At 44.9% G+C, this 15,791-nt stretch overlaps 1 protein-coding gene across 1 annotated transcript; it reads left to right on the forward strand.

Annotated features, from left to right (window-relative positions):
- Positions 1–2,086: 2,086 nt before the first annotated feature.
- On the forward strand, positions 2,087–13,150 carry LOC125536166 (DNA (cytosine-5)-methyltransferase 1B). Its single transcript, XM_048699321.1, has 15 exons — positions 2,087–2,101; positions 2,717–2,802; positions 3,410–3,529; positions 4,491–4,537; positions 7,269–8,727; positions 8,886–10,368; positions 10,520–10,684; positions 10,763–10,958; positions 11,046–11,157; positions 11,241–11,388; positions 11,481–11,678; positions 11,764–12,042; positions 12,123–12,284; positions 12,383–12,601; positions 12,718–13,150. The coding sequence occupies exons 1-15, from the start codon at positions 2,087–2,089 to the stop codon at positions 12,856–12,858; spliced, it is 4,830 nt and encodes a 1,609-aa protein (XP_048555278.1). The 3' UTR covers positions 12,859–13,150.
- Positions 13,151–15,791: the final 2,641 nt, after the last annotated feature.

Genomic DNA, 15,791 nt, shown 5'->3' on the forward strand with positions numbered 1-15,791 from the left:
AGGATGTGCATAAGCACAGATCATCTCACTAACACAATCGTTTAGGTCAGTGAAAACCAAGAAAGTGAGCTGCCCTTGTTCAGTGATATTAGCCAGACCGGAAGAGAGTACTGGCTCACAGTGAATGAACTGAAAACCCAAACTGCTCGTCGTGTTCCAAGCACTATGTTTCTTCACACTCCGAAATTGATGTACAACAGTAGGAGCAAGACCAGAATGATGTATTTCAAGAGCAGGAATAATGCTACATGTACAGAGTTCTGAAGGGAACTGTTTATTGTAAGGAAATAGCCTGGGCTCCTTACTGAGACATGAACCAACATTGTTCTGTTGCGAAGACCATGAGCACAAGAGCTGACCAGTGATTATCTCTATGAAGTATCCACTAAAATTGTACCACCATCGCCATGTATTGCGCACAAAATCTCCAATGTGAAATAGTTTCTTCGGATTAGAACTACTCGTCAAGCCAATGCCTCGCACTTGGACAGACAGAAACGAATGCATCCTGAACGTCCATGTACGAAGGTCATGAACAGAAGTAGTGATCGGGAGGTTCCATTGGGAAACACTAGAACAACAGACCTCTGATGGCACACTGATTGCAAACGACGGCCACATAACCGGTCGAGCCTCCATTCCCTCTGCAATAAGAGCTGCCCGAAATGATGGCCACGGCATTGGACACAACTCGACCTTGCTGCAATTGCCTTGCCAAATGAGAGATCCTTGTCCATTTACCCTTTGCAGTTGCAATTCACTCTTCACACTTGGCTGGTGATGTGTACTGAAGGATTCGAGGCAAGGTATGTCATAGAAAAATTCTAATTCAGTAAATCCTTTAATATCAGATGGTGCCTGATCTGGTGGACGCCCAGGCTACCATCGTGCACCTGAGAAACAACTGAAAGGCTCCTTCCAGGGAAACATCTCATAACAGCAATCTTGAGGAGAGGCCACATTTGAACATGGCTCCTCCAGATAGTTTGTATCAGAAAGAGGCTTGAATGACAGCCATGGACCAGGCCTTAAGGGGTGACCCATTTGCCTGGTCTTCATTTGTGCAGGTGGTGGCCATGATTGTTGTTCGACATGGGCGGGGCACTCTGCCGAGCACCTAGTTGGCTCTGGTGCAGCCAAGCTGCTGGGGACGATGAGGACGACAATGCGGTCCGCCTCGCTCGCTACTTGGGTGGAGGTGTTGATGGAGAGCAGTGGCGAGTCGTCCAACTCCTGCACGCTGGTCTTGGGGTCAACATCGATGGTGCTTGCCACCAGGGTGACGATCTCGACAGCGACCTCCTGGTGGATGAGATCGACCATGAACTCGGGGTGGACGGTGGTGGTGGTGCCCTGGTTCTCCTTGAGTTTGACGACGATGGAGACTTGAGTCGAGCAATCCGTCGAACAGGTGATGGGCGCCCTGGCAATGCAGTCAGTGGAGACATCACAAATGACCTCGAGGACCTCTATGGACTTGGTGGTGGAGGAGACGTTGGTAGTGGCCGGGGTGACCGTGGCGTCGATGGTGAGGTCGACTGCAAGCTCGGGGAAGATGGCAACAGTGGCATCCCGGCGCGAGCATTCCGTCAAACAGGTAACATGTGCCCTCGTGACACAGGCAGGGGGCGCGTCTTGGATGAGCTCAAGCACTTCCTGGGCCTTGGTGGTGGAGCCGGAGACGTCGGGGACGGGCGCCGATGCGGCGTGCGTCGTGGTTGAGGCCGCCGGATCGACAAGCGGGGTAACCACATGAGGGTCACCAGCGCTTGCAACACCCAATAGTGCGCTCATCTCCTCCGCCTTAGCACATAATCTCTTTAGATACCACAACAACTGCTCATTGGCAGACATGGTATCCCACTTCAGTGGTAAGTCGGCAGGCATGGCGTCATCGTCGGTGGAACAGATGAATTGGCGTGGAAGAAAAAATGAGAAAAATTAGATGGTGGAAGGATGGTGGCCTGGCTTTGAATACCAGATGTTAGGGACTAGCTGTAGTCTTGCTAGTAATCTCTCTCTCTCAGGAAGGTTTGATACAGAGTAGCAATTACAACCAGAGGTTACAAGCGAATTGGGGGAGAACATGGAAGAACTGGAGGTAGGGGAAGGTAGCCGCCGCCAAGCCGTCCGTGATCCACTGGATAAGTTGTGTGTTGCTTTTGCCCACATACTTGTGGCTGCAGCGGCCAGAGGACTCCCAGCCGGGCCAGGCCCATGTGATGTCCAGAGGCAAGCTTATATGGGCTAGGGGAGAGCCCTGACAAAAACATGGTTTAATTGCTTGGGATCCGGCAAAACGCAAGGGCGGGGGAAACGGGAAAATTTGGGTTTTCGCTGCCCCTCCCGCCAAGCAAACGCGCCCAGTCCCGCGTGCGCCGCGCGGCCAAAACCTCAAAAAACCCTTCCCACCCTTTGCCCCGCCTCACGCACGCCGCGTCGCAATTCTCTCGCTCGCGTTCGTCACCCCTCCGCTATAAATCCCGCCACCCCGCGACCGAAACCCCCCTCCCCCCTTTCCGCCCGCCCGCCCGCCCGCGCCGCCTCTCGGATCCGCTCCTTCGGCCTCGTTCCCCCGTCGCCTCCGCCGCCGCCGGCGAGGAGGCCGAATAGGTAACCCTGGGGCTTCGTTTTTTCTTCTTCTCGGTCCTGTTTTTACCGTGCCTGCGGATTGATTAGTTCGGGGTGGTGTTTAGGGGCGCGCGTGCTCCGATAGTCCCTGGGCTCCGTGCTGTTTGACCGACGATTCGTTTGCGCTGCTGCTCTGGCTCCGCATCCAGGCGGGGTTGATGGATTCCTTCGGTTCGTTGTGGATTTATCAGTGACGGTTTTCTAGTGGAAACATTTTTGCCTTGCCTGCTGTTCTAGTTCTGTATTCCGCTGCGGATTTCTTTGATTTCTGTACCATCTACTGGAGGTGATTCCGGAAAGGTTGTCGGTGTGTTGCCGCAACGCAGAGCAGAGTTAACGGAATGGCGACCGTTCCCTCTGTAACCGCGCCTGCCCCTATTTGGGCCATTTCCGCCGTATTTCCTCCCGTGTATCATACTCATCTCTTCGGATGTGCGTCGTGGGGGCTTAGCTTGCTGGTCTGTGGTGCGGAAGTAGCTCCATCTGTGATTGTTCGCTGTGCTTAGCTCCGGGGAGCCCTGTGCGTCTGCCTATCCATATAGTTAGTTTGTTTGATGTGTTCTGTGTAGGGGGTTAGGAGACTATTTTCAGAAATCCGTTGGTCTGCTTGAGCAGTGGTGGTTCATGACTTGATTATTGCAGTTCCTACCAAAAAAACCCACCGTTTTCTTCAATAGTTCTGCGCCTCCCCCAAATTGGTTAAACTTCTGTTTAAGTAGATATCCCCCCACCGGTGTTGAAGTTTCTGATGTTTTTTTTTGATCGTGCTGCATTGCAGGAGTACTTGCATACTTAGTGGATCCGTGCTTGGTGGCATTGAGATTCACCGCAAATCTTCTGTAGCCTTAATTTGCCTTGACTGCCTGCAGCTGGTGATTTTTGTTCTTGAGTATCCTAGGTATGTGTCACTAATTCCATGCCTATTTGAATGAATGAATTAACTAGAAGGCTTCAGCTCTGTTCATTTTGTTTATGGCTCCACTCCTGTGACAAACATCTGTTAATCAAGCTCTGATGTGTCCTATGGCCGGTGATGCAATTTTAGGAACAGTTCATTACCTTACTGTTGAATTAGTTAATTTGCTTACTTGTAGTTGTTAATAAGGTCTTGTAATGGAATATAGACTTGCTTTTAGCATGTCTTCTGAAGTTTCTTGCTATCTTTGTGTAGAGGAGCTATATATCTACATGGATTAGCACACAGTTTTCAAGGGGCACCTGGTGCTGCTAGCCTTGCTTTTGCTTTATTTGGTGGCTTGGTGCAACCACCTGTGCTGATAGTTTTGGTGCACCTTTCTTCATTTGCCTATTCTTAGCTTATTACTTGGGGATCTTTTGAGAATTGCCATGCTGAGTGCTACTTCCCCAGTTGCTTACTCACGGTTACACTGGTTTCATGCTAGTTTTAGCATTTGCCAATGTTTTCATGTTTGTGAACCAATTATAGTGTGATGTAATAATGAGATGTTAGTGCCATGATTGTTTACTTTTGATTTGGAAGACATGGGTTTAATGATGGCTATGTTGTTTCCTACCCCCTATTGTTGCTAGAGGTTGAGGTCTACTCATAGATTATCATTCCCAAAGGCAAAATCAAGTTGTCTAAATCAGTTAAAGGAATTGGATACAGGTTCAACAGATTGTTGATGTGTATGTTTCTTATTCATTACCTTTTGCTTCTGCTTCCAATTTGGAATTGATCTTCTACATGTTGCGGGGTTGGCTCTATAACATGTCTAGTGATTTTGATGAAGTGTGTTGCTCTGTTAATCTTTTCATGTAATTAAGTTTGGATTGGAAGTAAGTACTGTATTTTCTTGCTAATTGTTGATGAGGCTGACTAATTCTGAATTTTACAGGGATATATCAAATATGGTGAAAAGTCCACGTTCTCCAGTTACCACAGGTATTGTTCTTAATTACTTCTATTGTTACTTGTTTTGCATGACTACAGTAGTCACCTTTCCAATCTATAGCATGGTTATATCTGTTTCCAGGAATGTGTAATATGATATACTCAATGCTATCAGGGTATTTTCCGTGTGCATCTGCTTTGAAAATGTGAATTTCAAATGTTGTCTGACTCTTGTTTTATGTTTAATGTGTTACATGTTGGTATATTCTACTAGGCACTGCAAAGAAAGTTATGACATTTCTTTAGAAAAAACTAATGCTTTACCCTTTTAAAACAAGTATTCTGCTTTGCGTTCATATATAACAGTGCAAAGGAGCAAATTATATGCTGACATAGACATGTCATATGTGCTAATGTTTCTGTGATGCTCACTAGCTAGACATGGCATAAGCAAAGTTGGTTTCTTGCCATGAATTAACCAGTATTGACTTTTGTATTAGATTTGTATAAAATATTAATCTGTATCCTTATTGAGTGTCTGGGCAGTCTTCTAGTTTGTCTAATGTGTCTTATATGGAGCTTTGACTCAAACTGGATAGACATCAAGAGGGAGATCGCAAACCACGTACCCATTGCTATCACTGCTCTCCATTGCTGACTCCACTTCCTATGTTATCACTAAAATGAAGACAGACATTGTGGTACATGCACAAGTCTGCCCTTCATTGTTAAAGTTGAATGGCTGGGGAGGAAGATGATGTAGATAGATTGTTTGGTTGTTATTGAGATGATGGAAATTGTGGAGCTGTGGTGTTGAGAGGGTGAGGCGCATTATGCCATGAATTGCGTGTGGTGGATAGGTGCCAATGCTTTCCTTTTCCTCTTTTTCTGTGCCCTCCCAGGTTTGGTTGATCTATTTGCATATTAGTTATCTAGTATGTGCTGCAACTTGCTTTAACTAGGTGTTTTGATAGCAATCATAATGCTAATGCATACATGTGAAGATGAGTGTATTTTAGGATTGTAGGATGAAGGGTGGAATAAGCTACTGTCCATGTTTAGTATGCAAAATAGATAATGACCTAAATCTCTGGGAAGAAAAGTTGTCTAGTTTGGCATCCACATGTTGATTTTCTTCCCATTGCTCACCTGCGTGTGCATGATACTGATCGAGGTCCTTAGGTTATACTGATATTTACATGGCATTAGTCCAGTTGGTTATGAGATGCCATTTTTTGCTGAATGTTGAGTTGTTGACAATGCAGCTTCACACATCACACATAAAACAAGAAAACCATTTTTTAAACATAATTTTTAATACTAACATACATGCAACATTTTGTATAAATCATCAATATTTTAATGGCACACACATACTGTTTGCAGCATAAAATCCTTTATACTTATGCTTTACTTGGAGTGGTATGAACACTTGGAGCATGGATTGGTTTGACTCATATCACAGTACTACAAAAATATGATTGTGTTTTTCTGCAAGAAAATATGATTTTGTTTGACTCGTATATCCAGTCGTAGTCTGTTGAATGTGCTTTTACTTTTATCAACCTAGTGCCTTGACTGTGAAACTAAATTCAAGATATAAATGAGGTCACTTATCTTGTGTCCATGCTAGTGTTCCTTGGAAGAGAGAAACAGTTGTGAAAGTAATGCCTGGTTCTGTACAGTTGCCCTTCTAATGAGAACTTATTTCTAGATGAACTTAATTTGAACCCCCAAGTACATGAATAACAGGGTCAGGTGATCAATGTATGTATGTAGGTGCACACTTAAATCCTGTGTATGAAGATCCATGTAACCTCAACAAGCCATCATGCATGAAGATCCACTTCTGTGCACTTTTTATATACGTTACTGGATTCAAGACTGCTTTTAATGCTATAGATCATCAGCATATTTCTAATTCCCCTTCTTGTTAATTGCCTATATGCATATGGCTTATGCTTCATGGTGTTTGATTGGTTTTTATTAATCAATTTAATGATCTAATTCTGAAGTTTCATCAAGAATCGGTCTTGTGGCTATTTAAGTTCCCTGAAAAGGTTAAGTGTCATGGTCTTTGTTTTCAAGATGAGCCTCTGATATCACCTAGTGACTTGTGTATTTTTATCAGATAAAAGAGCTACAAGTTGCAACTGCAATTTTCACTGCAGGGGTTACACCAGGAAAACACAAAATTAACCATATAATATAAATATAGATATAAATGAGGCTTTTTTTGTGCCATCTGATCTTGGTGTCTGGGCGATATCTACAATTTTGCTTGTGTGTGTCTCGCCATAGATCTTGTTGGAGCTTTGTTTAATGATAGCTGGCAGCAACTGCCTGTAACTTATACAGTGAACATCTGTTCTGTTTCTTCATACCAATTGGCAGTTGGCACCCCTAGCACTTTCCTTTTTGTTAGGAAGGAGATCCATCTATATAATATTAGTTTCCAAGAAATACACAAAAGGCTTGAATGCCATTTCATGAAAAAGAATATCAAAGAGGTTTCTGCATGCCTCATTGAGGCTAAGCAATCATCTCCTAACACCTGTCTTCTTGTGTCTGCTGAGTGCTGGCATCGTTGCCAGTCAAGCTTGTGGAAGGCAGCCAAGTCTAGGCTGGCCAGCTCTCATGCCTACCAGTTATGGACCCAATCCCATTGCTGTAACACCTGAGTGCTGTGTCATTGTATTATTGATGCCTTTTCACTGTTCATCATTTAGTTTCTTTCTTTTGTTCCTGATTTAGTTATTTTATCTGAATGATGGCCTTTCAGGAACAAAAAGGTGCAGAGCAAAGCCACAAAAGAAGGGTGAAGAATTCACTGCACAAGGAAAATTGGTGGATGGGCCTCAGGATGCAACAAATGGTGTTGAAAAGGGTGCTGGTTCTGCTACTCACAAGAGGCCAAGGAGGGCAGCAGCCTGTTCTGATTTTAAGGAGAAATCTGTACGTTTATCAGAAAAAACTTCTGTTGTCAAGATCAAGAAAAATCGGATGGAAGAGGAAGAAATAGATGCAATCAACCTGACAAAATTAGGGCCAGAAGATTCGCCGCCTTGCCGGAAGTTGATTGATTTCATCTTGCATGATGCAGATGGGAATCTGCAGCCATTTGAAATGTCTGAAATAGATGATTTTTTCATAACAGCTCTCATCATGCCTATGGATGATGATCTAGAAAAAGAGCGTGAAAGAGGTGTACGCTGTGAAGGATTTGGGCGTATTGAGGACTGGGCAATATCTGGTTATGATGAAGGTACTGCAGTGGTCTGGCTCTCGACAGAACTTGCTGATTATGAATGTGTGAAACCAGCAAGCAACTACAAGTCTTACTACAACCACTTCTATGAGAAGGCACAGGTATGTGTTGAAGTCTACAGGAAGCTCATGAGATCAGTAGGTGGGAATCCTAACATGAGTCTGGAAGAATTGCTTGCTAGTGTTGTTCGCTCTGTTAATGCTATCCAAGGTTACACTGGAACAATGAGCAAAGAATTCATGATTGCCACTGGTGAGTTTGTATACAACCAGCTCATTGGTTTGGATCAGACGGCAGGCAATGATGATGAGAAGCTTGTTACATTGCCAGTTCTTCTTGCTCTAAGAGATGAGTGCAAATCTCGAGCAGAATTTACCAAGATGCCACTTAGCATTTCAAATGGGAGCCTGAAGATCAAGGATATTGAGTGTAAAGAGGTAGCTGAGGACGATGATGAGAAATTAGCAAGATTATTGCATGAAGAAGAAGAATGGAAGATGATGAAGAAACAGAGGGGTAACCGTGGAGTCCCTTCCCAGAAAAATGTCTACATCAAAATTAGTGAAGCTGAGATTGCAAATGACTACCCTCTGCCTGCATACTATAAACCATCTAGCCAGGAAATGGATGAATACATATTTGATAGTGAGGATGGCATGTTCTCTGGTGATGTGCCAGTAAGAATCCTCAATAACTGGGCTCTATACAATGCAGATTCTAGGCTTATTTCTCTGGAATTAATCCCTATGAAGTCAGGCGCAGAAAATGACATAGTTGTCTTTGGATCTGGTTTTATGAGAGAGGATGATGGCAGTTGCTGTTCCACAGCTGAGTCTGCAAAGTTGTCTTCTTCATCAAGTAAAGCTGATAATCAGGATGTAGGAGTTCCAATATATTTGAGCCCAATCAAGGAATGGGTTATAGAATTTGGTGGCTCGATGGTTTGCATAACCATTCGAACTGATGTTGCTTGGTGAGTACCCCAGTCAGTTTTTACTGCTATTTTATTGTGTAATCTTCATGCCACTGCCTGTTCAGTATTCTTTTCACTGAATCCTCTCATTCCTTTACCCCAGTCTTTATTTGTTTCTGTCGGCACTCCATTAGAACTTACATTGCATGTATTTTCAGGTACAAGCTACGGCAGCCAATAAAGCAATATGCTCCTTGGTGTGAACCTGTACTGAAAACAGCAAGGCTTGCTGTTAGCATCATCACCCTGCTAAAAGAGCAAAGCCGTGCTTCAAAGCTTTCTTTTGCTGATGTCATCAAGAAAGTGGCAGAGTTTGACAAAGAGAATCCTGCCTTTATATCGTCCAATATTGTACTGGTTGAGAGGTACATTGTGGTACATGGACAGATCATACTTCAGCAGTTTGCAGATTTCCCTGATGAGACAATTCGACGTAGTGCTTTTGCCACTGGCCTGTTGATGAAGATGGAGCAGAGAAGACATACAAAGTTGTTCATGAAGAAAAAGGCTCAAGTAACAAGAGGAGAGAATCTGAATCCAATTGCAACAATGGGAACATCATCAAAAAGAAAAGCAATGCGTGCAACCACAACAAGATTGATCAACAGAATATGGAGTGATTACTATGCACACCATTTCCCTGAAGATTTGAAGGAGGGAGATGGAAACGAAGCAAAAGAAGTTGATGATGAACAAGAAGAAAATGAAGATGATGATGCTGAGGAAGAGGTACAGATTGAAGAAGACAAGGTTGCAAAGACTCCACCATCAACACGGTCTCGAAAATTGGTATCACAAACTAGCAAAGAAATGAGATGGAAGGGTGATCCAGCTGGGAAAACAACTTCTGGAGAAGCTTTATACAAATGTGCGTATGCACGGGAACTCAGAATAGATGTCGGAGGGGCAGTCACACTGGAAGATGATTCTGGAGAAATAGTCATATGCTTTGTTGAGTACATGTTTCAGAAATCTGATGGTGCAAAAATGGTTCATGGAAGGATTCTGCAAAAAGGCTCAGAAACTGTTCTTGGCAATGCTGCAAATGAAAGGGACATTTTCTTAACTAATGACTGTTTGGAGTTTGAACTAAAGGACATCAAAGAATTGGTCTCTGTCAATCTCCAATCAATGCCTTGGGGTCACAAGTATAGAAAAGAGAATTCTGAAGCTGAGAAGATTGAGTGGGCCAAAGTGGAAGAGAGGAAAAAGAAGGGTCTGCCCATGGAATATTTATGTAGAAGCCTGTACTGGCCTGAGAAGGGTGCCTTCTTCTCTCTACCTCGTGATAAACTGGGTCTTGGTAATGGTGTCTGTGGCTCTTGTGAGCACAGAGAACCGGACTGTGATGAATTAAGAATACTTACCAAGACCAGCTTCATTTACAGAAAGGTAACCTATAGTGTCCATGACTTCTTATACATTAGGCCTGAGTTTTTCTCCCAAGAGGAGGATCGTGGCACCTACAAGGCAGGAAGAAACATTGGCCTGAAGCCCTATGCAGTTTGCCATCTTTTGGATGTCTGTGGACCTGCTGGTTCTAAAAAAGTTGACCCTGCATCAACAAAAGTCAGTGTTCGAAGATTTTATAGACCAGATGACATTTCAACTGCTAAAGCTTATACATCTGATATCAGAGAGGTTATACTCTTCTTCCTCTATATATTTGTTTTATGTCTGATATCTGTAATACCATCATTAGTTCCATGCTTCATAACATGCCAAAGTTTTGTGATCATTCTCCTTAAATAGTCTTCAATACATATTGTTAACCTTTTTTTGCTTGATTCAGGTATACTATAGTGAAGATATAATTAATGTGCCGGTGGATATGGTAGAGGGAAAATGTGAGGTCCGAAAGAAGATAGATATCTCAAATTCAGACCTTCCAGTCATGATTGAACATGTATTCTTCTGTGAGCATTTCTATGATTGTGCCACTGGGGCTCTCAAGCAGGTTAGTTGGCTAATATAACATTTTGATTTAGAACTGCTAGTTTTGGTATTTAACTGAATGTATGTTCTGCCTTGACAGTTGCCTTCAAATGTAAAGCTCATGTCTGTGGCTCGCAAGGCAACTGGTGCTTTGAAAAAGAACAAGGGAAAGCAGATCTGTGAAAATAATGAAGTTGATTCAGGCAAATGGATGGAGGTGCCCAAAGAGAGCCGTATTGCAACTCTCGACATTTTTGCTGGCTGTGGAGGTTTATCCGAAGGGTTGCAGCAAGCTGGTATGCACTTCCTTCAGTGGTATGGTTTAGCATGAAAATGTTGGTCTTCTGACTGATTTTTTTATTATTCATTGTTAAATTCTGCAGGTGTGTCATTTACAAAATGGGCAATTGAATATGAGGAACCAGCTGGTGAAGCATTTAGGCAAAATCATCCGGAAGCTGCTGTGTTTGTGGATAACTGCAATGTGATTTTAAAGTAGGTGAAATTGTTTAATTTATGTGCTGTGTTGCATTTATTTATTTGTGTAGCTCAATCAAGATTGCTTTGTGACGATGCAGGGCAATCATGGACAAGTGTGGGGATTCTGATGACTGTGTCTCAACTTCTGAAGCTGCTGAACAAGCAGCTAAACTTGCTGAAGAGAATATTAAAAACCTTCCTGTCCCTGGTGAAGTAGAATTCATAAATGGCGGTCCTCCCTGTCAGGTACATTATATTGCTATAAGCACTGGTAAGCAGTTTGTTGTTCAAAATGTTAACCCATTATTTACCTATGTATACCCTTTTTCTGTTACCAGGGCTTTTCTGGCATGAACAGATTCAACCAAAGCCCATGGAGTAAAGTTCAGTGTGAGATGATTTTAGCATTCCTCTCTTTTGCGGAGTATTTTCGTCCCAGATTCTTTCTTTTAGAAAATGTCAGGAATTTTGTTTCGTTCAACAAAGGGCAGACCTTCCGACTGGCGGTTGCATCTCTTTTGGAAATGGGATACCAGGTGCTAATTCTTGCCATTGTCTACTTAAACTACCTAGTTAGCACTTCTTTGAATCTGTATACTGAGAAGTTGTATACCTGTTTAGGTTCGTTTTGGAATCTTAGAAGCAGGTACTTTTGGTGTTGCTCAGTCCAGGAAAAGGGCATTCATTTGGGCTGCTGCTCCTGGAGAGATTCTTCCTGATTGGCCAGAACCGATGCACGTGTTTGCTAGCCCTGAACTGAAAATAACACTGCCTGATGGCAAATACTATGCAGCTGCCAAAAGCACTGCTGGTGGGGCACCTTTCCGTGCAATAACTGTTAGAGATACAATTGGGGATTTGCCGAAAGTGGAAAATGGTGCAAGTAAACTCGTACTTGAAGTAATATTCCAAGGCCATTCAGTTTTTCTTTTGTTTCTGCTCTGGATTCCCATATTTAGTGAATTCCTCTCTTAATGCAGTATGGAGGTGAGCCTACCTCTTGGTTTCAGAAGAAGATCAGAGGTAGCACTATTGCATTGAACGATCACATATCTAAGGAGATGAATGAATTAAATCTCATAAGATGCAAACATATTCCCAAACGACCTGGTTGTGACTGGCATGACCTGCCAGATGAGAAGGTAAATGAGACTGTCCTACTCTGTAGCTGCATTCACTGTTTCTGTTGATCCCTTTTTGGTGTTTGTGATATGTTAATTCCCCGAACATACATGTGCAGGTGAAGCTATCTTCTGGGCAAATGGTGGACCTGATACCTTGGTGCTTGCCTAACACCGCTAAAAGGCACAATCAGTGGAAGGGTCTGTATGGGAGGTTAGATTGGGAGGGCAATTTCCCCACGTCTGTGACTGATCCTCAGCCGATGGGCAAGGTTGGCATGTGCTTCCACCCTGACCAGGATAGGATTATCACGGTCCGCGAATGTGCGCGATCTCAGGTAAGCTTAAAGCTGCTCTGCATCCATCCTCATCTGATTACAAATAACCTCGAATGTGTTAAAGATTGTTGTAAGGCATGGTAAATAATCTGATTTGAACCTATCAACGTCTGCAGGGCTTTCCTGACAGCTACCAGTTTTCGGGCACCATTCAGAGCAAGCACAGGCAGATTGGCAATGCTGTGCCACCCCCTCTTGCCTTTGCGCTTGGGAGGAAGCTGAAGGAAGCCGTTGATGGGAAGCACCAGCAGGCCTGACACCGTCCGTAGAACTCCCAAGGGACAGAATCACCAGCATTCAAGTTTCTCCTCTATTGTGCGTGACTGGTATGAACTGTCTCGAGCCAGCATTCAAGCCACATACTGATGTCACGATGTGAACTATCATGCATGAACTTGTGATTTTATTGGTCTCCTTGTATATTCTTAGATTATTGTTGATTGGCGCCCAAATTCAGATTTGTGATTGTATCCAAACATTGCACGTCACATGTTCTGGAGCTAAGATATAACAACGTTTCCTCATACTCGATGTTTGGGGATTGAAGTCTTTTGTGTGTACAAGCCAACCTAATTCTTCCGAGTGAAGACTTTGAAATCTTCCTCCCAAGGAGCTATTTAGTTTGGTTTCAAAGATTCAATTCTTTGGCACACCTTTGTTAAATTCTTCGTTGGTGGGTTCGTTGATGGGTTGGATGACTTGTTAAGTCAGTTCAGTGGCGTTGATTTTGAAACCTAATTGTTAGAGCATCCCCAATAGGCCCTATTTTAGGGCGCTTGGGCAAAAACTTAATCCGACTTTTTTTTTTCAAAACTTCTTTTGGGCGCCCTAAAATGAAGTGTAAGTGCTGTAAATATACAACACTTGGACATGGTTGTCGCCAACCGTAGTCATTTAGCTCCCGCGCGTGACTAGAATGCAGCGCCTCTGCCTGCCCATCGGCCATTGTGTGCCATGGTCGATGTTAAAACTAATTATGTAAGTAGGGAGGAAATCTCCCGTTGTCTGAACAGCCGTACGGTTGCTCCCGCAACGTCGCCTCTCTCCCGCCCACTTGGAACCGACACATCTCTTCAGGATCATCACGTCTTTTTAGGAGATACTATTTTTCGACAAAGGATGGATTTTATTGACTCAAAATAAAGCATCAAGAAGATACAAAACACGATGAGCCTGAACCCGGCCTCTGCATAGCTAAAATGCACACAGCCAACATGAACACACACAAACACGCCGGCGGCTAGCAAAGTCATAAGACCAGAGCTGTGCATAGACGAGGAAAAAAAGAAAAAGTCCCAAAGCAACCAGACCCATGATCGTCAAAACTATAACAATGATCATATCTGCATCGACCATATCATGATACCACATTGATGATGAGGTCTTCAACATCAACGCCTTCAGGAAGGGAACAACGCTCAAGCATTGCCGTTGCCGGATGCAGCCACTAAGGCCACAATCTGGGGTTTCACCCTGAAGAATCAGTCTGAAGCATGTCCGAGCAATGCCTTCAACAAGGTAACAACATAGAAAACATCGCCATTGCCAGGTATAACCAACTCCGGTCGAACCTAGGCTTTCACCCCGGAGCTCTAGGCCGGGTGCTCGAGTAGCACCACCATCGAAGTAACTCATGTATTGTCATCACCACTTTTCCACGATCCCAGCAGCTACATGCGTTGCGTCGCCGCGGCACAACCACCCCTCTGCATCAAGACGTCGTTCGTAGTTTTGCATCTCACCGCATTAGTCAGCCGTCAGATCTTGAGAGATGAACCCTCCGTAAGACCTTCGAATGACCACCACCGTCGCAGAGCCGTAGGAGGTCACTGTATAGTCACCACCAAACGGTCGACTGGATCTGGATCACCACCACCAAGCCTTCCAGATCTGAATCAAGGCAACCACACGGGGTCGTACCAAGCTGCGGCTGCCTGACTATAGATCCGACCGTCTACGAGGCTGCAAACAGTCGCCGGTTCGAAGACTCCGGCCGCTCGCACACCAACACCAGGCCATCGCCGCGCAGAACCATGTTGGGGAGCATCCGCGCGTGCACTGCAGATCCGCGCTAGGAGACCACGTGCGCCCGCAACCTCAGATCAGCCGGCTGCCACTGCCACACAGCCATTCGGCCGCCATCCCGTGAAGATGCGATCTTCAAACCCAACACACCAGCATGCTGCGCGTGCTGTATGTACCGAAGCAGCCAAAGCACTCCATTGACCCGCATGGCCGTGTGCCTTCGCCAGGATGAGCATCCCCCCCGCGCCCCCACACAAGCAGAGAGGAGAAGCTCCCGCCGCCACCGATGCCGAGTGGGCTTTGCCCGGTGGCGCTCGCCGGCGGCGGCAGGGAGAGGGACGGTGGGTCGCGCCTGCTCGCGGCGGCGAGGGCTCACGCCTGGATCGCCCGCGAGGGAGCGACCGGGGCGTTCAGGGTGTTCGGTGGCAATCACCTGACTGGTAACATATAATCAATGTAACCATTGTCAAAGGGATCGATCATTTTTTATTTGAAACACGTTATCTGCCACCGAGAGTGAGAAAGGCAACAGAGAAAGGAGAAGAGAGGGAGCACTCGCCGCCAGTGAGATGCCTGGCCTTGTTTCCTTCCTTCTCTGCCTGATCCGTGAGGATGGTCCTCGCTACCGTCGTTGCTACCATGGTGTACCACCCCGTATGTAACTTGCCATATTTGTATTCCCACTCTTGCCATTTTCGGCTCTAAGTTATGATATTCCCTCGTGGTTGGGTTTTGTCTTCATTTTTTATTTTTGTCCATGTCATGCATCTCATATCATGTCATCATGTGCATCGCATTTGCATACGTGTTCATCTCATGCATCCGAGCATTTTCCCCGTTGTCCGTTTTGCATTCCGGCGCTCCTACGTCCTTCGGCGCCCTCTTTTGTCTCTTTTTGTGAGCGGGTGTTAAACATTCTCAGATTGGACCGAGACTTGCCAAGCGGCCTTGGTACACCACCGGTAGACCACCTGTCAAGTTTCGTGCCATTTGGAGTTCGTTTGATACTCCAACGGTTAACCGAGGAACCGTAAAGGCCTCGTGTGTGTTACAGCCCAACACCCCTCCAAAGTGGCCCAAAACCCATCTAAACCCCCTCCATCCTCTCGGCCGTTCGATCATAATCGCGTGGCCAAAAACCGCACCTCATTTGGACTCTCCAAGC

The sequence above is a fragment of the Triticum urartu genome, chromosome 2 (assembly GCF_003073215.2).
Source record: "Triticum urartu cultivar G1812 chromosome 2, Tu2.1, whole genome shotgun sequence".
In the NCBI taxonomy this organism is placed as follows: Eukaryota; Viridiplantae; Streptophyta; class Magnoliopsida; order Poales; family Poaceae; genus Triticum; species Triticum urartu.

What these genes read in the sequence shown, in the direction of transcription:
- LOC125536166 (XM_048699321.1), top strand. An exon ending in ATTCGAACTGATGTTGCTTG is followed by an intron (nt 8,728 to 8,885) that starts GTGAGTACCCCA and finishes ATGTATTTTCAG; the next exon opens with GTACAAGCTACGGCAGCCAA. An exon ending in ATACATCTGATATCAGAGAG is followed by an intron (nt 10,369 to 10,519) that starts GTTATACTCTTC and finishes TGCTTGATTCAG; the next exon opens with GTATACTATAGTGAAGATAT.